The 22,627-nt window shown below is 53.2% G+C and overlaps 1 protein-coding gene across 1 annotated transcript; it reads left to right on the top strand.

Annotated features, from left to right (window-relative positions):
* Window positions 1-2,518: 2,518 nt before the first annotated feature.
* Window positions 2,519-3,055, top strand: HRG_09781 (ATP-dependent DNA helicase PIF1; the record flags this gene model as incomplete). Its single annotated transcript, XM_044868252.1, has 1 exon — window positions 2,519-3,055. The coding sequence occupies one exon, from the start codon at window positions 2,519-2,521 to the stop codon at window positions 3,053-3,055; it is 537 nt and encodes a 178-aa protein (XP_044716833.1).
* Between the last annotated feature and the right edge of the window lie 19,572 nt (window positions 3,056-22,627).

Below are 22,627 nucleotides of genomic sequence, written 5' to 3'. Positions count from 1 at the left end.
CATTCACGCCAATCCTTGGACCTCCTATGCAAGAAGATGACCGAGAGGCGCGATAGCCAGTTCCAGCCGAACGCTCTCCTCACCTGCACGGGCAAAATCGCCGGCTTACTCGATCACCAGATCATGACACATGCCCCGGCCTTCGAGCAAGACTATATCTTCATCGTCGTCCCCGATACATGGACTTTCCTTGACAGGGCCATGTCCAACCAGGCTTCTGCGACACAGCTACTGCCGACGACACCCAGGGCTCAGTCGGCAACCCTCGGACTATAGCGATGCGTTGGCCAGGTTTACCTCTACCAAAAACGCAATGCCGCCCCAAGCGGCGCCTCCCCACGCCGCCTGCATCTAGGTCAGTCGATCCTTATGATGACATCAAAGCGGTCATTGCCCGATCCCGACCAAACCCCAACCAAGAGACCGCGACTTTCTCCAGAAATTTCCACCATAGTCGCCGCCTGTGATAGTCGAGGCCCCGCCAAATCCGACACTTCCTCCCTTCTGTCCCACGAAGACCCCGGAGACTCAGAGACGGACACCGAGCCAGTCAATCACCCAGCCACATCCGCCTCTGGCCCTATCAGACCTCCGGCGTCAATCTCTTCCCGACCCCACCGCGCCCGACATCCGCCCAAGAATATTCTGTAAAGCAACGAACGAAACAACACAACATGACAAGGAACATGTTTCATCATCCTCAAACTCAAGTGCGAAAGGCCCTAATGGGATATTTCCTTCTCCTCTTGCTCTCCTTTTCACAAAGACAATCCAGTCAAAACTTCTCAATATACTCCTTATTCTGTTTATATCCACCACTTATAGCACCTGTAAATCCTCAGAGCCTTCCACTCGCCCACACATGCATTACCCACCCACAACTCTCTTCACCCCTGCCGCCTCTCCACGCCCTTTGCGCCTTTGCAAAGCAAAATCTCCTTGCAGCGGCCTAGGCTGCCTCTCTGACGCTCTGTCTCGATTTCACTCACGATAATGCTCTACGTCTCTCACCGGATCTCCATCTCATATCTCATATCTCACTCTTCTTCCTGTCTTCCTCTCACTTCCCCTGTCTCCTATCTCCTGTCGCCAACTCTCTCCTCTCCCCGACTTTCTCCTGTCGCCATCGCCAACTTTCGTTCCGAAAGGCCTCTTTGCGCGAGCCGCGGCTGGCGAGCCTTCCCCTCGTTATTCAGCCCGAAGGGCGTTCTACTCAGTCAGAAAGATTCGAGCATAAAACCTCCTCTGATTGGCTAATTGGCCTGGCCTGTGCTCAACTCGTGCGCGGATTGGTCGACCGATAACGCCACCAAATGAAGGCCCGCAAAAATTACCCCTGAGCGTTGACTAGGTAACTAGCCAGCCTGGCAAGCTCTCCAAGAGCTTTCTTTCAGTTCTTCCATTCTTCGGCACTCTTCACACTAACTAACCTACATGGCGGCTGCTTCCCTGTTCTGCCCAATATATCAAACTCATCAGGTTACTAACGGTACATAGGTTCACATATTACCTCGGCAGCCGGCCCACCTCCCAATATTCTTCGGTAATTCTGCCTCATCTAGCAGTCTGGTGGGTAAGAGGTGGATACATACATATACGGCCAGATGGAGGACGACATACCCCAGGCAGTTCAATTGCCATACCTGCAAGCAAGACCTGCCCGAAGTCGAATTTCGAAGCGTCAAGGACCCTACGAAGTTTACAAGAGACTGTGCTAGCTGTAGGGCACGCCGAAAGGAACGGGTTACCGAATCTCGAGCCGCCGTTGCCGCAATGCGGAATTTCGCTTTGAGGCTATCGCCACGCAGAGCCACGAAACGGACCGATTCTCTAGCTAACCTGACGCCTTCAAGGCGGACTGCGCCAACGCCTGCCTGTGTGCAAGCCTTACGACCCCTGCCACATCAACTTTATGCCGTGCCTGGCACCCGCACTCCAGGGACTGCCTAGACCTCTGCCGAGGCCATCTACCTCAAGCGCGGTAGAGGACCTTCCACCCCTCCTACCTTTGGCCTGCCAACAGTAGTTCTGGGCACGCCGATTCCACAAACGCCAATTCCTCAAGGCACTCTTCAATCGGCTTCTGTTGTGCAAGGCACGCCTATACCACAGGAATCTCTTCCCCCGCTTCGTACCCCTCCTTCATTACTGCCACAGAGTCATCGCCGCGGCCGCTATACACGTCGAGTCAACATTAACCCCCGGCCACGGCCACAGCCTGAAGAGCGACAGTTCGATCAGATAGTTGATCCGCCTTTTACAGGGACCTTGACTTACCTGCCCTTAGTGAGGGGGATCAAGCCCTTGTGCGCGAGTTCTATACTGCTGTGAATGACGACAAGATGCATAGTTGCATTCGCTGCCAGGAGCGTTGGTTCGATATGAAGCGAAATAGCTTGAAAATCTGCAGTCGCTGCATTGGTCGAGACAGGAAGAAAGCCCCTAACGAACCGTACTTCTTTAGCGCTGCGAATCACCTTGACTTTGGGAAGTCCCCGCCGATCTACCTGATCTAACGATGGTCGAGGAGATGCTCATTGCTAGAGTTCACGTACACGTGAAAGTCCTGCAGGTGCGTGGCGCTCAGTATAAATATCGCGGTCACGTTGTCCACTTCCTTCGCAATGTTGGCAGGCTTTTTGAAGAGCTCCCAGTCCTACCTGAAGAGCTAGATATCATCCTCCTGCGGCCTCCTAATATAGAGGGCGACCCTCGCTTCCGGCAACAGTTTGCTCGCGATTTCCGGGTACGTCGCTCATGCCTGTCGGCCTGGCTGCATTACCTACAGCGTCACCACCCGGGCTATCGCGATATTGTTGTGAGCCAGAATCGCCTGCAACGGATTCCTCTTGATGGCAGCATAGTTGCTTCCATTGCCAGCCAAGTGGCTGACATACCTGACGGCGAAGTCCCCCAGGGCCCCGTTGAGGAGGTTGTGGAAGAGGACCCAAGCGATGCCGATGCATCAGCGATCCCGAATTTGTGTCACGGCGAGCGAAAGGAGACTGCAGACAAAGCTAGCAAGATACTCTGTAACGAAAGAATACTAAGATGAAGAGGAAAGAAAACCACATAACTCCTAACGCCGTGACCTCCTCATATCCTCCCTGTCGCTTCGGACCTGGATGACGGGGCTGCCCGTACCTACCGTCGGAGCTGCCCGTGCCCGGAGCTGCCCGTGCCCGGAGCTGCCCGTCCGCGGGTGCCGTGCCCGTCCGCGGTTTCCGTAGTAGTCCCCAGGTGTGTCACGGTAACCCAGGGGTCCCAGGTAGGGCCCTGACACTACCCCCTCCTTCCGGAGAGCTCGCCCCGAGCTCTGACCAATGCCGTAATGCCAATACCCAGAGACATACCTACTTCGTTACCCGCCGTCGCCTCATTTTTGTGTTGTCTTGCCGTTGAGTCGGGAGGTCGTCATCTGGTGTGTCTAGGGCGACTTGGTCCGTCGCCGCTGCTTGATCCATGCAGCTAAGCGGCCCGGAGGGCCAGGCTTATCGGGGTGGGCGTTGTGGAAGTGTTGTAGGGCTAGCGGAGCGTTTTGAAGTTACTCGCTAGATACCAATCTGGGTCCGGGTCCCAACCCTTCCAACTAACCTGGTATTGCAGCTTCCCCTGGCAATCCTGGATGCAAGGACTTGGTCGATCTCCCACTCGGATTCCCCTGTATGACTACCGGCGGGGCGGTTCGTAGGTCTGTCCTGGTACCGGATCCGAGGGCGCTTTAAGTAGTCGGCTAGCGTTAATAACCCGGTGGATTTTCATCGTTGGTGGTAGGTCCAATTCGAAAGCGTTTGGCCCCTTAGCCGATAAGACCCGAAACGGGCCTAGGTAGGGTTGATCCAAGCCGTCACTCGGGCGTCCCGTTGACCAGTGTCCCTTTTTCAGGTATACCAGGTCGCCTACCTCCCAGTCGACCTCCCTACGGCGTTTATCCGCCTGCCGCTTGTATTCCGCCTGCTTGGTGAGTAGGGTTTCCCTCGCCCACCGGACCCCCTCGGCGGCCCGGGAGGCGAACTGCTGCGCCGCTGTTCGCCCTAGCTGCTCTCTGGGGGGGGCCGTCGCTGTGGGTGGCGCCACGGACCAGTCGAACGACATTCGGGGTAAGTATCCCATCTCAAGCTCCGCAGGTGCTAGACCGATGCTCTCGTGTGGGTGGGTTGAGTGTGCGAAATCCAAGCAGGGGAGCATTTCGGACCAGTTATCCTGGTAGTAGTCTAGATAGGGACGGAGCTTTGTCTGTAGGAACTGGTTTATTATCTCGGTCTGACCGTCCGTCTGAGGATGTTCGGCCGTAGATAGCTTCATCTTCGTCCCCACGAGGCGACAAAGTTCGTTCCAAAAGCTCGAAATAAACTGCGGCCCGCGATCTGACGTAATGGTCTCCGGTGCGCCGTAGGTCCTCCAGATATGCTCGTAGAAAAGCCAGGCCATATCCTGCGCGGTACAGGTCGTATATGTCGGTAGGGAGAACGTCCTCTTGCTCAACCGACAGACCGTAACGAAGACCGCCGTATACCCTTCTTGTCTCGTGGCATTGTCTTAAAGTCCATAGAGATGTGCTGCCAGGGGCGCTCCGGAATTGGCAGTGGCTGGAGTAGTCCTGCTGGTCGGAGGCGGGAGTCTTGGGACCGCTTGCAGTCCGCGCAGTTCGCGCAGTAACGGTCAATAAAACCTCCTATCCCGAGCCAGTAGTACCGTCTCGTTAAGATCTTCCTCATCTTATTCCGGCCGGGATGTGCCTGACTTCGCGGACGGTGCGCCTCGTGACAAAGGGCAGTCCGTAGGTTCGCCTCGTCGGGGACGACTAGTCGTCCATCGTAACAGAGGAGGCCACTCTGGACTTGGAACCGGGAGTCTGGTATCTCTGCTTGCTCCCTTTCGGAGCGTAGCGAGGGTGAAGCCCGGTTTGCCTGGAGGATCGCTTCGATAAGCTCGAATCCTTCCAGTAGGCACCCATCTCTAGAGTTTGGGGTCTCGGCTTGTCTTGCGGAACCGGGGGTATATATGGCAATAGTAGGGTCGTCTCCGCCTGCGGCGCCTGCGGCTATAGCAGCCCCTCCCGTCGTGCCCCCTGCAAACTGAGTTGCTGGGATTAGGATCTGCGAGCGGTTCAACTCCTTGAGCGCCTTCTGTAACTGCACGTCCTGGGCCTTGCGGGAAAGAGCGTCGGCGACGACGTTTTGCTTGCCCGGGCGATAGTGGATTTCGAATCCGACCATAGCAAGGGTCTCGATCCATCGAGCTTGCCGTGCGTTTAGCATCCTCTTTGTAGCGAAGTACTGGAGGGCTTGGTGGTCGGTGAAGATCTTGATGACTCCGGGAGCGACTAGGGATACAAGGGGCATCCATTCCTTCAGGCACACGATAATAGCCAGGAGCTCCTTATCGTGTATCTCATAGTTACACTCCGCTGCGTTCATCGTTTTCGTAAGGAACGAGACCGGGTGCCATTGTCCATCGTCCGCTAGTTGTGAGAGCACGCCCGCGATAACCCCATCCGACGCGTCAGTCTCTAGCTTCGTCTCGCGGTCCTCTATGAAGTGGACGAGGACTGGCGCGGTAGTTAGAGCTGTCTTTAGGGTCTCGAAGGCCTCAAGGCACCGGTCGTCGAAATCCCACCTACTCTCCCTGTCAAGCGGTTTAGGGTCGGCAGATTCTACCGTAGTTACGGATAAACCGACGGTAGAAGTTGCAGAATCCGAGGAAGGACTGCAGCTCTTTTTTGCATCGTGGGGTCTGCCAGGTCAGGATAGCCGAGACTTTCCTAGGGTCGACGGAGATACCATCCGTACTAATAATAAACCCAAGGAAATCCGTCTTTGTGACACCGAATTCGCATTTCTTGATGTCTACTTGAAGACCCGCTTCCCGAAGTCGCTCTAGAACGAGCCGTACGTTTCGCATATGTTCCTTCTTATCTTCGGAGAACACGAGGATATCATCGAGGTAGGCCGTACAGAAAGAGTCGAGGTAGTCCCAAAGGGTCGTGTTAATAAACCGTTGGAACGTACTAGGCCCGTTGCATAACCCGAAGGAAGGACCTTGTAGTGGAACTGGCCGTAACGCGTGCGGAAGGCGGTTAGTTCGACTGAATCCGGTTCGAGCCGGATCCGGTGGAACGCCTGCCTAATATCTAGCTTCGTAAATATCTTCGCCTTCGCAATGCGGTCTAGGGTCTCGCTAATAAGAGGGATAGGGTACCGATCCTTCTTAGTTAGCTGATTGAGTTCCCGGAAATCTACGCAAAACGCAGCTTGCCATCCTTCTTTTTGCAAAACAGACAGGGATCCGAACTGTGCGCTGCTTGGCTCAATGAAGCCCTTCTGGAGACTATCCTGTAAATACTCCTTCATAGTCTCCAGCTGTTCGCGGTTAAGGCTGTACAATGGGTGCGTTCGTAACGCAGCAGGCCCTGTTAGTTCGATCTTATGGTCTACCCCTGGGCGGGACGGAGGCATCCTATTGCTGTCCTCGCGGGAGAACACGTCGGCTAGGTCTGCGAGCTCTGGAGGTAGCTTTTCTGCGAGAAACGGTCGTCCTCGTCCTGTTGGTTATCCTGCTCGCCCCTTTCCCCGAGCGCCTTATCGATCATGTGAAGGTTGAGGAAAGTCACATCTTCGTAGGCATGCCGATGGTCCTTCCTGCGACGGATACCTGCGTGGAATGCTGGTGCCGAAATCATCAGTATATCGAGATCCTGCGCCTCCGTTGGTACCGTGGCCTGATATCCTTCTGGCAGGGTCTCTCCACTCGATGCCCGCCAGTGCTCGGTTCATCTTCCCAGGTCATCCCCTCGATGAGTAGAGTACCGTGGACGATGTTGCCGTGGGCCGATGGTGCTCGTGGCCCTGTTGGTTCCTGTATCGCGGAGAGATCTGGATGATATGGGCCGCGCCGTCTTCTTCCTGGTCCTGTCTTTCTGCTTCTTCCCAAAGGTGGTCTCGCCGCTCTACGTCGGCCTGAACTCGTAGGGAAACTGGCTTCGGTACATAAGACGAGAAGCCTTAAGTGCAATATCCGGGATCCAGTCCTCTGGGCTTCCAGCTCAGGAGGGAAGATAAGGCGACGACGGCGGCAGTCGAGACGGATATCGAAATGGCTCAAGAACATAAGTCCTACGATCAGGTGGAAATCGTTCCTCGTCCCTAGGTCGGCCTCAAGGATCGGTTGATCGCGGAAAGTCCGCCCTGGAGCTGGAAGTCTGCTTGGATAGAAGAAGTGATACACTGAGCACGACCATCAATTCCCTTAATATAACGCGGCGCTGTATAGCTGCGTCTAGGAGGTCGAGTCGTTTAGCTGCTGGCTTTGTTAGGCGTGAGTTGCCTAATAGCCACGTTTGTGCTCCGGTATCCACAAGGATGCGTACTGAGATAGCGAGACCATGTTTGCGAATCGTGCTATTAATCACAAAACTAGGACCGCCAATTAAGTGATCAATTGTCGATAAGTTCAAGTTCTCAGTAAGCTTGCGAATACTTAGGATATAGCCTGTGCGGGAGCCTTTGCTCAGGCTATGGCATTTCCCGCTACCTCGGACTCCTCATCTTGATCGTCCTGCGACTCGCTACCTTCGCTGTCCGATCCTTCCAATAACGCTCTCAGTTGGTCGTTTACCGTCCCCACTGCCGCCACAAGTGCGGCCACTCGTGGGGATCCTTTGTCGGACAGACGGCAGCCTGATGGCCCGGTCTTTTGCAAACGAAACAGTTCCCCAAAGGTACCATCAGACGGCAACGTGGTAGTCGGCGGAGTCGAGGGTCGCTGGGCCCGTAACTCGGTTTGGGAGCGAATCGGACTGCCTTTGACCGAGGAGGCGGATTATTCCTCGGTCTGGGGTCGGTATCCTAGTCTTCGCAACCTCCTCTCGGTCCTCCTTCAGTCCTCTAACGCGTCAACCTGGACAAGATACCGGGCAGTCATCCGGTCACGATATTGAGCAAACGTAAGCTCCTCGTACCGCTCGTAGATATCTTGGCTGTTTAGGCGGATCCGACCGGTGAGCTTCTTGTGAAGCTCTGTGATCCGGTCTCGGTCATGGAGTCCTGCTTTTGTCGCAAGGGTTACGAACTTCGCTGCGAAGTCGATAAAGGACTCCCCTTGTTTCATTTTCAGGCTATCCAGCCGCTGCCTCGCCTCCCACTTGTGGCTCTTGTTATCGTAAACTGACCCAAGGGCTCGAAGATCTGACCCACGGATCTGATCTCCAGGTCGTCCTGTTTCGCGAGGTAGGGCGCTAGGACCTCGTGCGCTTGTCCCTTGATAAGGGTCGCGATCCACGTAATCCTAGCGAATTCGTCGGGAAAGAAGTAGGCGTTTAATTCCATCTTCCGCTCCACTGCTGCCTTCCAGTCAGCGTAACGCGGATTCGATCCATTGTCCAAGGGCTCCGGGTCCTTGATCTTGATTGTATTGTGCCGGGTCCGGGCTGTGGACGTAGTCGACGATGGCGCCTGCGAGGGGGTTCGTTCTTCAGACGGGGGAGATGGCGTGAGGTCGTGTGTGGTGCTCCTGAGGGCCCGGGGTATCCTGTCGGAGCGCCCCAGAGTCTTTGATGCCTGCATAGCTCGCCTCGATCGCACGGATCTGGTCCGTGTAATCCATAAGATCTTGCTGGCGAGCTCTAGCCTGACGGCCTAGCTCCTTCTGGTTCGCGAGGGCTCGTTCGAGGATCTGACGGGCAACCTTCTCTCGGGTGCTGGACCGTTCGACCGTCCAACGAAGTAACTGTAACGCCGCGTTACGTTCGTTGACTAAGTGTTGCAGTTCCCTAGCAAGGCCCTCATGTTTCGCATTTGCGATGACGCTTTTCACCCAGGCCGCGTCTAGGGTCCCGCTCGTGCGGCCTGTCTTTGCTGTAAAGGGGGTAGGGTTCTCCTGCGCGGCAAGGACGGTGTGTGCGAACTGCTGGACGAGGTCCTGGTCGGAATCCGTAAGGAGGAGCTCGTGCAAGTCTGTTGTCAGTTTCTGGGGGACCTGGAAGTCGCGGCCCACTCTAGCCGTCTCTTCTAACGGTCTCTGCATTGTCGTTCGTCCCTCAAGTAGGGGATCAGGTTGTCTCTCGTTCTTCTGACTAGCCATCTGTACTTCGATGCAGTCGTGGTCGTCGGCGGCCCGTCTAGGCTGGCCGGAGTCTCGCTCGTCGTAGGAGCCATCGTACGCGTACTAGCGGACGGAAGATCAGTTTCTAACTGATATCCTTGGAATCTTCCACGTAGGGTAAGGGTGCCGGGTGTGCGGCGTGACCGGCGGCAATAACCACTTAGCGCAATTGGCAGAGCAATTAACGCAAATGGGTATTGGGGTCGGTAAGGGCGATCTTAGTATTATGTCACGGCGAGCGAAAGGAGACTGCAGACAAAGCTAGCAAGATACTCTGTAACGAAAGAATACTAAGATGAAGAGGAAAGAAAACCACATAACTCCTAACGCCGTGACCTCCTCATATCCTCCCTGTCGCTTCGGACCTGGATGACGGGGCTGCCCGTACCTACCGTCGGAGCTGCCCGTGCCCGGAGCTGCCCGTGCCCGGAGCTGCCCGTGCCCGCCCGCGGGTTCCGTAGTAGTCCCCAGGTGTGTCACGGTAACCCAGGGGTCCCAGGTAGGGCCCTGACATGTAGCACCTAACCACTCCATCTAGCAATTCTGAGGCTCTGAGGCCGGTCGGAAATTCGGGGCCCTTCCCCCGTCAGCGGGTTCCAGGCACGGCAGTTAAGCCGTAATAGTAGTCAGTCTTTGGGCGAGGCCGGGTGACTGAGAAAGCCCACGAAGTCATGGGCCGGCCGCAAGCCCCCTCGAGGAGGGCCTACGGGGCAGAAAGAAAAGGAAAAGAAAAAGGAAGCAGAGAGTGTAGCAATGTTAATCGGGGGTTCGCCCCGATGGCGATTGTCTTCTCCCGCAGGAGCGTTCGATCCAGGACCACTTCGTGGTCATGACAGTCGGCGAAGTCCCCGTGCCTGCTCCTCGTAGCAAGCAGGTGGTGGAGGTGTTGTCGATTGGTGTGCAGCTCCGGGGACACCGGGTGAGGCCTTGAGCTCTAGGCTCTTGTAGCTCCTCGGGGCCCCCGCGGCCCACCAGTCCAGAGGAAGTCGTGGCCGCTGGGCGGCAGAAAGGGCCGCAAGGCGGCAAAGGTCGGGGCCGCGAGACGGCAGAAGGAGTCAGAGCCGCAAGGCGGCAGAAGGAGTCAGAGCCGCAAGGCGGCAGAAGGCGAGGCCAGCCAGTAAAGGCGGCAGAGGGTGCGAGGCAGCGCGAGGCGTGCCAGGAAGGGCGAGAAGAAGTCGGGCCGCGAGGCGGCAGAAGTCGAGGCCAGCCAGTAAAGGCGGCAGAAGTCGAGGCCAGCCAGTAAAGGCGGCAGAAGAAGGCGATGCCGCGAGGCGGCAGAAGAAGGCGATGCCGCGAGGCGGCAGAAGGCGAGGCAGCGCGAGGCATGCCGTTATTCGAGACCAGCTTCTCAAGAGGAGACGAACTCTCCAAAGTCTGCCTTTTGGTGCTTGCTAGAGCCCCGTTAGGGCTAGAGACGCAGAAGCATGGTCGGGTGACCTGAAAATAATTATCCACTAACAGGCTGCTAACAGCCCGCAGAAGAGAAGAATTTTTACAGTGGAGAGTTGGTGAAATGTATGTATGTGTATTTCACCCGGAGGATTTCTCCTATAGGGCCTAGACGTAAAAGCTACTGACATTTCAATACATTAATGCATAACACCTTAAGCCCCACGAGAGTTGGTGAAACGGTGGGTGTTAGGGTCTTTATACCAACATATATGGACACCCTAACTACCCCACTTCCAATCCACTGGGATTTTACCAGTGGCAGCTGCGAAGCGGGGTTATACTTTTTTTTCACCGTATATTTCGACCATATCGCCATTCATTCAGGATTTTGATGAATGAATTGAATAAAGACTCCTGATTTTTGATTCATCGAATTTGAAGACCTTACCCGATTCGGCTTCATTCAATTCAAGGGTCCCGAGGCCGATTCGACTTCAAAATCTTCAAATATCAGCCCTAGACCGTCTACAGAACACCAAGGCAAAGGGCTAGGGATAGGCCCTGTGGATTGAAACGAGTGGGAGGAGTACGTAACTGGCCTCACCACTTGGTGTCCGCAGGGGAGGCGTCCTAGTGTCGAGAAGAAGGTCCGAACGAGTTGAGGTCTCTAGGTCTCTCTAGGTAATACAGCTTGAAACCAGGTAAGAAGGGAAGTCTGCAGACTGTTGTTTCTTCTTCCTAGACCACTGAGGGGTCCGGAGGATCTCCTATTCGAACGGGGACCCTTTGAGGAGTCCGGCATAACTATTACTGGCTCGGGGACCTCGAGAGACTGAACTATCGATTTCATAGCTAGAAGAGCTATTCGAACGGGGAGATGGAGCTGATGTTGCTGACGTAGATGACTTACGTGGCCTTCAGTAAGTGGCAAGAAGTGCCCTCTTCCTGATAGAATGTATACTATACCTGAAAACGGGATATCAACTTGGGAGAAGCTTGGAGGATATAAAGGGGCTGCTTGAACGGGGGAGAGAGAGCAATCAACACATGCATTCTCGCATACCATCTGATCATATGATACTCGACCTTCGAAAAGTCCCCTTATCCACTTCTATGCCCACTTTTGCTCTCTCCTTCGCGAGACCTAGCCAGCCACCGTCAGAGGTCGGAAGTAATGCCCCTCGGACTGGGACGAGTGGGAGTGTCAAACGACATTCCGCCCCAGTCGAGGAGGTGTCCCGACCCACATGGGCACCGTTCTTGTGTATATAACTGGGACCTTCGTCCCCTTGACTTGGGCAGTGGTTAAGGCCAATTGACTCTCAATAACTCTCACATGCATGGCATCTTCCTGTTCATTTCTGACATTCAGGACCAAGTCTTGGACCCTTCTTCTCGACAGCATCTCCCTAAAGCCTACGTACCGTACTTCGTACATCAACAGGACCTTTTAACTAGGGCGTATGCATTCGATTGTCACCTGCGTCTTGTGCTACACTACATATGGCTGCCGCCACGTTTCTCTCAATCCATGATCCTTCACGAAATGATGAAGCACAGCAGCAGCCTTTGCCTTTCTCGAAAGACTTCAAATAACAATCTCTTCCCGCCTTCTTCGTACCGCCAGCTTCGCAGTCGGGTTTGCGGTCATATTTAGTCCGAATTTCCGTGGTTCCATATTCGACCCTAAGACCGGCTTGAAGTCGTACTTCAACAAAATGTGACACAAAGCAATTTTGATCTCTTCAGAGGCGAAGAATCGCCCAGGACAAGCATGGAGCCCGAATCCGAAGCCCATATGATCAGGACTGGTGCTGACAAGCTGGGCCTTGTTCTCATTTCCTGGTTGCTGACGCATGTTATAAAATCGGTATCCATCGAAAACATCCGGATTCTCATACGATTCAGGGTCCCAGTGTTTTTGAACAGATACAAGCGTCAACGTGTTCTTAGGCAGTATCGTCCCATCTGACAACTTCACATCGGCAGTTGTCATGCGTCGCATACTTGCTAATCATGGAAGATGCCTTGTTAGCTATGGTCAGAAATAGAGTCTAGAAATGTCATATACGGGATTGACGCACCCACTGATATGGGCTTCATGCGCTGACTTTCTTTAAGCACGCCGTCCATGATCTTCAGCTTATATAGAGAATGCTTTGACCAACCACTCTGACCTAGTACCGAGATGATTTCTGCGCGCAGAGGCTCTATGAGCTCGGGATGGTTGGCAATGTCCAGCATGACCTGTGTAAAAAAGTCGGTTGTGGAGTGAAGTGCTGCCACTGAAAGCGAGAGTTGAGCACAAGCTGGATCATAGCTAACTTGTTTCTCTCGAGCTGTATTCTCCAGCCACTCGATGGCATCATTGTACTCACACTGCTCCCCTCGTTGAGTGGCCTTGACTTGTTCGACACGTCTTTTTTCAAGAAGCGGATTGATCAGATCCCTCGTCTCTTGGACTAACGCGCGAGCTGCGGTGCAATGCGGCAGAAACCACTGAATTGTGGAACGAAGCCAAGATGGCCAGAGCCGCAATTCTTCTACCGCTTTAAAGGCGACGACAGCATAAGTGGATGCGATTCGGAGCCATTGCGTGTTTCGGCACATTTCAGTCCCCAGAAAGACACGAGACGTAATGCGTGTCATGAGCTGTAAGTTGACATCTTTGATCACGACCTCATGCCATTCTGTGCCGATGAGCGTCAATAGTTAGCTGCCATACAAACAAGTATGAACTCGGCAGGTTTGGTCTTACCTTCATTATCGGTGTAGATATCTCGCAAGGCTATCTCGCACTCCTCAGATACTGGCTTTGTCACGAGGGTCAATTGATGTGTAAGCTGGTGTCGGGCAACAAGCTTCATGATGTTGCTTTCTGTTGCTCCTTCCCTGAAGCCTTCAAAGCCGGGAAGATGTGCATAAAACCACTGTTTCATCTCGTGAGCTGTTTCTTCAGAGCTGATATCGTGTGCACTTACTTTAAAAGTCGCTTGTGTGAAACTAAGCTGGTCGTGGTTACGGATCTCTTGGGCATACTCAGGCGGTAGGATCAAAACTTCACCAACGTCTGCAATTACGCGGAAAGGCTGTCCTGGAACCTGTAGAAGACGCTTTGCGATCATCTCCTGGGCCCTCAACATGAATTCCCTCTTTGGGCGAACGTTGGTCAGTTCCAATGTGTTCTTTCCATTGATCAAAGGGAAATGTGATGGCCTCAAGAGCTGGCGTAAATGAACCGCCAGGATGACAGCCAGTGTTGTTAAAACGACAGCGTAGACCATTTCGCTCTGCTGTACTAGTCGATCGGCACTTGTTATGACGAACGGAGTCGGTGTGGTGAAGACAGACGGGTTCGCCATCCTTTGAGCGGACAGTGAGTCCTCAGTCGGCGAGTTGTCGGCAATATAAAAGTCCTTCGGACTGAATTAGAATGAGACAAGTATCTAGCATACCATAAACTTCGAAGAGTCAGTCCTTGAAAAGCACTGATTTTATAGTCTAGACACGAAGAAGATATTGACGGCTGGTCGACCATGCCGGCCCAGCTGCTACGCACGGAATTGGTGCATTGTGGCGCCTCCTGCTATGCGATTCATGTGTCGGGAAGTCGTCTGAGACTAGGGATGTTGCATGTAGTACTCCGTAGAACCGCACATGACCTGATGCTAGTCCAACAAAGCCTGGACCCTATTTCCAATTCAAAAAAAATGCAAACTGCATATGACCTGTAGGATTTTTTTTTTAATTCATTACGCGTATGTGGCCGTCTAGGCTATGACGCGGCAAGGGCTAGCCCCCTGCAGCTAGCTAAGTTAATAGCTAGCTTTGCATATTGCACCAAAAGTAGAACGCGCGCTAAGCGGTGCGCAATTGACAGTTATGGCATTGGTCTGTTTGTGACACGAGGTCTTAGTCTTAGCCTTAGCTTTAGCTGGTGTTTTGGCTAGGGCTGGGGTCTGGAGGGCCTGGGCGAAGGATTTAGCATTAGGCTGAGTAGCTTTGGGCTGGGTAGCTTTAGCCTGGGCAGCTTTAGCCTGGGGGGTTGGTTCGACTGGTTCCAGAAACTCGTTCTTAGTAATTGGGAGGAGGGGAGAGGGAGCCAATAGAGGCGCGGGGGTCCGCGCCTTTAAAGTCGGCGCGGACGTCCGCGCCTGTTTTGTAAGCCCAGCCGGAAGATAGTCGGGCCCGCCTCCGGCCCCGACCTGTCCTCTCCTTTCTCTCGCCCTCCGTACTGTGGCAAGCATATCACGACCATATCCACGGAGGGTCAGCGCGCCGCCATTGCGGCCCAATTTATCCGCCGCCCTTACGCAGAGTAGGCCAATATGGAGCTTACTGAATTCCTGACGATTGCCTTCCTCCTGAGGGTCAATTCGACTCGCGAGTCCCTTCTTGTCTCAATTAATGCGTGGGCAGCTCCAAGAGGCTATGCCTTCACCACAGGCAAGTCCACGAGAGACCCGCGGTCCGGAAGACGCACAGTCACATTTGCCTGTGATCGTGGAGGTAGACCAGGGGCTCATACAAGCAAGGACCAGAAGCCAGCTGAACGGCAACGGTCTACAAGCTCCCGTATCACTGGATGCCAGTTTTCCATCAATGCGAAAGAGAGCCTTGATAAGTCGTACTGGTATATCAGGCATCGCCCAGGCGAGGAGAAGTCGGTCCACAACCATGAGCCCAGTCTGCACATTACAGCACATCCAGCTCATCGTGCCTCTCCTCAACTGACCAGTCAGCTATTGGGAACCTCGCAAGCGCCGGCATAGCACCAAAGGATATCCGGACATATATGCGCCAGAGCTCTCAGACTGCTCAAGGAGCGACACAGCAAGACATATATAACTGTATCGCACAGCGCAGACGAGAGCTTCTTGCTGGGCAGAGCACAATGCATGCCCTTGCCAATGAGCTTGACAACGAGGGGTTCCAAACCCGCATACAGCTTGACCATGACGGCCGAGTCACAGCGGTCTTATTCGCACACCCGGCGTCACTAGAATACCTCAACGCATACCCAGAATTACTACTTCTAGACTGCACATACAAGACGAACAAATATAAGATGCCACTGCTCGATATGATCGGCGTTGATGCCTGCCAACGGTCATTCTGTATTGCCTTTGCCTTTCTCAGTGGTGAAGATGAAGATGACTACATCTGGGCACTGGACCAACTCCAATCGATATACGAGTTATATGACATTCGCCAGCCATCCGTTATCCTTACAGATCGTTGCCTTGCCTGCATGAACGCAATTTCCGGTGCTTTCCTGCGTCAAGGTCTCTGCTCTGCATCTGGCATGCGAACAAGGCGGTGCTTAGCTATTGCAAACCAGCATTCGACCGTGAGGATGAGAACTCTAACAGTGATGAGAAATGGGTTGAGTTCTTTGGGTATTGGCACTCAATCGTGAGCTCGAGAGATGAGGAGACATTCGATCAACAAGTTGAAGAGCTGGAGAAGCGCTTTGTACCACGATACGTCAAGGAGGTTAGCTACATACGGAAACCTGGTTGGACCCGTATAAGGAAAAGCTCGTCAAGGCCTGGGTTGATCAATATGCTCATTTCGGCAATGTGGCTACTTCCCGGGTGGAAGGCATCCACGCATTATTGAAGAGCCACCTTAAGAAGTCAACACTAGACCTCTTCGAAGCAACGAGGGCAATCAAGCAAGCTCTTCTCAACCAACTGGCCGAGCTACAAGCCAACCAAGCCAGGCAGCATATACGGATGCCAATTGAGCTCTCTGGAACCGTATATAGCACGGTACGTGGCTGGGTATCACACGAAGCCTTGCGACAGGTTGCAAAGCAACACAAGCGCCTCAACGAGAAAGACATCCCTGCTTGCACAGGCAGCTTCACCAAGTCTCACGGTCTCCCTTGTGCGCACACATTACAGCCGCTCATAGAGGAAGATCTGCCACTCCGGCCACAACATTTTCATACGCATTGGCGCCTTCGACGGGATACCAAAGAGATTGGTCAGGTCCTCATAGAGCCTCGTCGGCGATTGGACCAACTTGTCGCCACATCGAGGATAACACAGTCATCCACACAGCGCGAGCCAAGTGCATTTGAAGCCATAGAGCCAGTTCTACGGCCAAAGGCGCCACCTACATGCAGCAAATGCCACCAGAAAGGGCACATCATGACATCTCGCAATTGTCCTTTACGCTATAGCGACATACTGCAGCGGGCAGAGGCACGGGCGGCAGAGACTGCAGAGACGGCAGCAATTGCAGCGACTGCACAGACTGCACAGACTGCACAAGCAGTAGCAATTTCAGAGACTGCACAGACTGCAGCAGTCATGGAGACAATCACGGTTGCAGTCACTACAGTCTCTACGGTGTCTACAATTGCTGCAGTCTCGACAGGAATTGCAGAAGCTACAGAGACTACGGAGAATCTACGATATGATGACCCACGAGCCATCTATCAGAGGTATGTCAGGGCAAGAGACTCTTGGTATAGAGCACAGCCTCGCGGCAATCTCAAGACCAACCAGGCATACCGAAAGGCAATGGGCTTGCCATTGCGCTACAGCAAGACTGAATATGACTGGTGCCTCGACTGGAAGCAAATGTCAAGGAGCTGCGGCTCGAGGAAATGGACCAAGGAAGAGATGATGGCATACCTTGATTGGGATAAGGCAGAAGAAGAGCGGTTAGATGCCCGGGTGGCCGAGGAAATGCAAGCGCAGCCTTTCTCACGAGAAAGAGGTACTGCAGGTATATGGGCTGACTGCGAGAGACTCGGAGGAACAGCAGGCAAACTATTCCCGCATATAAGTCGTCTGCTAGGACCGGTCTGTATAAGTGCGCCACAGTTGGAAACCACAGCAATTCTAGATTAAAAAAAATTTGAGTCGATTGACACTCAAATTGACGCTGTGGCCGTTGAGTACTTTTGCCGATGTGCGGGGAGATATGTGCAGTAAAACTGGCGCGCCAGCGCGGTCGCGGCGGGCGCTGTTCGCGGCGCCCACAATGGCCAGCCGGGCTTACATAACAGGCGCGGACGTCCGCGCCGACTTTAAAGGCGCGGACCCCCGCGCCTCTATTGGCTCCCGTAAGCGTAGGCGGTTGACTAAGCAGGCGTGGAAAATTTTGGTGGTTTTGCAAAGGGGGATCCCCTCCCTTTTCTGCCATCTTTGCACGCAGATAACGCCGCCAGGAAGGCGTGCGTCTCTATGCGCTTTGGTAGGTAGAAAGAGGTAGGCGGGACGGTTCAAATGCTACTCTCTATATCTATTTTACCCTCGTGTTCGCGAAGTTGCACTTGCGAGCGTAGGGGAAAACAGGAAAGAGTTCCTGTAGGATATTTACGGTATACCCGTTGATCTTGGTGTGGGGCCACAGCAGCCCAACTAAGTGTCTTCGCCACTTAGTTGGCCCAAAAAATCCGGCACAGCCCAAAAAATCCGGCACAGCAGCCCACCTCCAAAACGTCAACCTATGCATCTCAACCGCGTTTTCGCGCAACTTGACTTTATTTACGTATCTTTTGCCGGAATACATTATGACAGATAACATGGCTACCCTGGAGGCAGCAAAAGCCGTTCTGGCGTCTCGTCGCGACCCCAGAGCCGATGTTCGTCGCTCAACAACACCAAAAGAACGCCTCTTTCCGTGCGAGATGCGGCCATCCGTTACAATGTGAAGAGCTCATCCGTACAGAGAGCCATTAATTTCATAAGAAACCCCTTTCCCGTGCTCCAGGGCGTCCATTGGCGCTGACGGAGGACGAAGACGACGCCCTGGTTGCGTATGTACAGTGGATGGAACGCACCGGCATGCCCGCCACGAGAGAGCAACTTGAAGCTGTTGCAAATGCAATAAGAATGCGTCGAGATCCCAATGCCCGCCCGGTCTCGTCAAGTTGGCTTGACAATTGGCGTGGAAGTCATCCTGCGATCGCGAAGACGTATCTCAAAGCAGTTGAACGAGCCCGGAAGTCCTTTGAAGCCCACGGGTAGAAGAAGTCGAATTTTTCTACTCAAAGCTTCGAGAAATCATCACCAGCTACCGTATTGGCAGTTCAGAGATCTGGAATGAAGACGAGGCCGGAATACGCATTGGGTGCCTGCGAGAACGCATCCAAGTTCTCATCACGCGCACCACTAGAGTCAAGAGCACCCGGCCCCGAGTTTTAGACCCAGCAAACCGAGAATCCTGCACGGTAATTGCCTCAGTTAACGCAGTGGGGGACTCTCTTCCACCCTGGCTTGTTTTCCAACATTACCCTACCACCAACTGGGCCGGCATCGACATCATGACAGGCGTACGGTTTGCCCAGTCGCCAACTGGCTTTTCCAACGCAGAGATACACCTTGAGTGGGCAAGGCATTTCAACTGCTGGTCTTGGGCATCGTCAGCGCAAGCAAAACAGTCAGGAAATTCGCTGGAAGAGTGGTTCGGCTGTGACGAGCATCTTCGGCGCCCCAACATGGGGATGAGTCGCGTGGAGGCGCCGCCAAACCAACGGCCTGACGACGAGAAGATCTACCGATTGCTTGTTGTGGATGGCTTTACAGGGCATACCACCCTTGACTTTGCTGAGTATTGTATCAAGTTTGATATCATCATTGCTATTTTCCTCCACATTCCACCCACCTCATGCAGCCGCTTGATGTTGGGGTATTCCAGCCACTAAAGTCAGCACATCAGAAAGCGCTTCGAAGTCGCTCGCAGAAGGCAACATATCATTTTCGCGGGTCAACTTCCTCACAGCTTTTCAGGACGTATATGAGGCTGGCTTCACGCGGCATAACATTATGGCGGCATTTGAAAAACAGGCCTCTTTCCTGTCGACCCAGCGCCGGTGATCACCAAGATCCTCCACGAGCAGCTACGACAACAGCAGCCGATCAATCCTGCATACGCCTCGCTCCTACCCTCGGAGACGCGTTTCCAAGTCGCCGCGGATGCCCTCAATGATATCCGGCAACGGTATGGGCCCCTCATGAGCTCGCCATCACGAGAAAACTTGCGGGTTCTTGCGAAAGTGAACACCGAGTCTATCGCGATGGCGTCACATCCCAGGGCATAGTCAGCGATAAGAATAGCCGAACCCAGGCGTATGCGAATCGAATGAAGAGAGGCAAGATTGTCAGGCCGCGCGGAGAGTTTATCACGAGCTCCAGCATGGCCGACATCACCCGGGAGTATGAGGAGCTCCAGGCAAAGCAAACCCGGCTTCAAACGCGCCAGGAGATAAGGATGCATCTTAAACGAGTTCGTGGAGAGATGCAGAAGATCCGAGAAGACTATAAAGTCGGGAAGAAGCAGTTAGTCAATGGCAGAGTCAAGACATTGAACTTTAAGCCCTGGCTAGAGTTTACGGGACGAGACGTTGAGTTCTACACTCTGGAGCAAAGTTGCGATACCCTCATGCGGGAGCTCAAAGAGCCATCCAAGGAATCCTTTTCTATGATACCACGAAGAGAAATAACTCCGCCAGAGATGTCAGGGCGCGCGCAGCGACCGACCTCGCCCACTTACAGATATGTCGTCGTTGCCCGGCAGTGACGATACCGTCTATTTCACAGGCCTCGATCTTGACAAACATAGTGAGGATGGCGCCGACGATGAAGACGAGGACAATTTACTCGACACGCAAGAGAATATACCCTCATCGCCGCCGTTAGCAGCGGTTGAAGCGGTAGTCGATACACCATGCCCTCGACCGCGCACCCGATCGTCCAACAAGATACAGCAGACGCTCCAGGAACACAGGTATGGATAAAATAGCTCTCAGAGACGCACAACAGGCGAAATTACTACATAATACGTCTATTTGGACTCACAAACGCGGTCTTCCTATCTCTTCGACTGGAAGGCGGCAGCTCCTAAATAGGCCCAAAGACGTGATTTTTCACTTTTCGTTGTTACTTGCGTCTTTAGGTGATCCGCAGCTATTGATCACATGTATATTTTAGCTATTTGAAGTCGCATTGACGGCACCATGAAGCGAAGCGTAGAATTTCCCTTGATTTTGCACCCCAAATTGAGGACCCTGCTGTGCCGGATTTTTTGGGCCAACTAAGTGGCGAAGACACTTAGTTGGGCTGCTGTGGCCCCACACCAAGATCAACGGGTAGTAAGTTTGCTACATAATGTACCGCCCGCGTGCTAATGCGGTTTAAGTGTTGTGAGAAACATGCTCGTAGATTACGCCTGCATATCGGAGGTATATCTCACAGCTTTTTAGTCCTCGTGGACCACTAAAGAGCGGGCACCTATAAGAATCATCCACGTCAAAAATCAGAGACATGGCAATGTGTCGCGTTACGAGTACGAAAAGGTGCATAGAGGTTGTTGTGTATTGACTGCTCTGAGGTGATTGTTCCTTCTCTCTAACAAAAGCCACTTCTCATAGTTCTGTCACTTGTGGCTGCCTTGGGGTGGCGATATCATGTCGCCACCCAGGCCGCCTAGATGACGTTGTCATCTAGAAGGTTCGATGCCACTGCTTACCAACAACGTTCTGAAGACCTCTGACACATCCTTATACGTGACACAATGCTAGACTGGCTAGCGGGGCTAGCGGGGCTAGCGGGGCTAGCGGGAGAGCCCCTGTCTTGGATAACTGTTTCTTTCAGTGAGTTAGAGTTTCCCTCTCTGAGAAAGGTGGGTCAGCAAGCCTTACGGTATACGTACTTTTTTGGTGGACGAATAGTAGAAAGTGGTGGATGGTTAACCCTCCCTTACTTATCCTTGCGGAATGGGGCTGTGATATCCTTGGCTTTTTACAAGTAGGTCATCTACGGATACTTGGGCCTAAAGTCGGCCCAATCCCCGCGCATGTCAAGTCATGCACGGGGGGGTCCGTTGAGTAGGAAAAAAGTCGTTGATTGGGGGAAAAAGGATACCTCGCACTAAGGTAAGGTTACTAGGTAAGGGTGCCTAAAAGTCGGACCCTGTTCCACAGGTACACAGCATTGATTGGCCCTCACAACCTTTAAGGCGCCTGTGAGTGCAGCCCTTCACAATTCTAGAGATTTGTAGGCCCACACCTCAAATGGTACTAGTTGTCAGCTGATGTCTGTACTTGGTCCATGTGACCTTGGAACAACGTGGTACCAATGACGACTTGCGGGAACGGTCAACCTTGGGGCATATCTCGTTACGAATTGGAACACGGGGACCAACCATCAGGCTGAACGAGATGCGCCCAAATTGTCTTATATGCGTGTTCCCATCGTGTCTCAGGAACGGGTCGAGAACTAGTGGAACACGTGGACCAATGACGACTTGCCACCCCATGTTACCCATGCACAGACCGGAAACATCAAGCACCATTCATAAACAAGGAACATAAATCCATCACGGGACGACTATGATGCCGATCTTGAGGCACTTAGCCGAGAATACTTCATGGCTCTAGTGGAAGATCTGATATTTCTTGCTCTCGTCAATGTTTTCTTCGTTCTAGGCTACGTGTTCCTCTATCGTGAGTTCCAATTATCTACCCTCGCAGACCATTCAACACAGGAAAGGGAGGGTCTGCGCGAGAGCATCCTACTCCAAGTCCAACATCAAGATTTGAATGATATGGACGTCACCGCTGTTCAGGAGGATGTGACTTCGAATGCCTGCATATTCGAGATGACGACAGAGCCGTTGAAAAACACAGCAAGTGCGAACCAAGATGGGGTTGAATCGAAGTGTTTTCAGACTATCGAAAATACTAGTTGGGTTCTCCCCAGTGAGAGCGGCAATGTTCCATTTCCTGAGTTAAAGGCACTCGGGTTGGACAAACTCCTCCGAATCAGGGACCTACCACTTCTGGGTGATGAAGTAAGAACTATAGGTAGTTAGGGCTAATTTTGTCCACAACCTGTACTAACTGTCTAAGGTGATCGAAGCGCCAGCAGTATATTTACAATCACTCCCTGCTAAAGGAGTTCGAAATACAATTATCGATACTCTGAATATATGGTTAAATGTTCCAGAAAAGTCGACAACCACCATCAAGCGAATTGTCACCTTGCTACATGAGTCCTCGCTGATGCTCGATGATATCCAAGATTCGTCCAGTTTGCGCCGAGGGATGCCCGCAACTCACACCATCTTCGGACCTGCCCAGACCATCAATTCGGCAAGTTACAAAATCATACAA

The sequence above is a fragment of the Hirsutella rhossiliensis genome (genome assembly GCF_020360975.1).
Source record: "Hirsutella rhossiliensis strain HR02 chromosome Unknown scaffold00013, whole genome shotgun sequence".
Lineage (NCBI taxonomy): Eukaryota > Fungi > Ascomycota > Sordariomycetes > Hypocreales > Ophiocordycipitaceae > Hirsutella > Hirsutella rhossiliensis.
The sequence above is the reverse complement of the archived record's forward strand: the minus strand, read 5'-3'. Positions and strand labels throughout refer to the sequence as shown.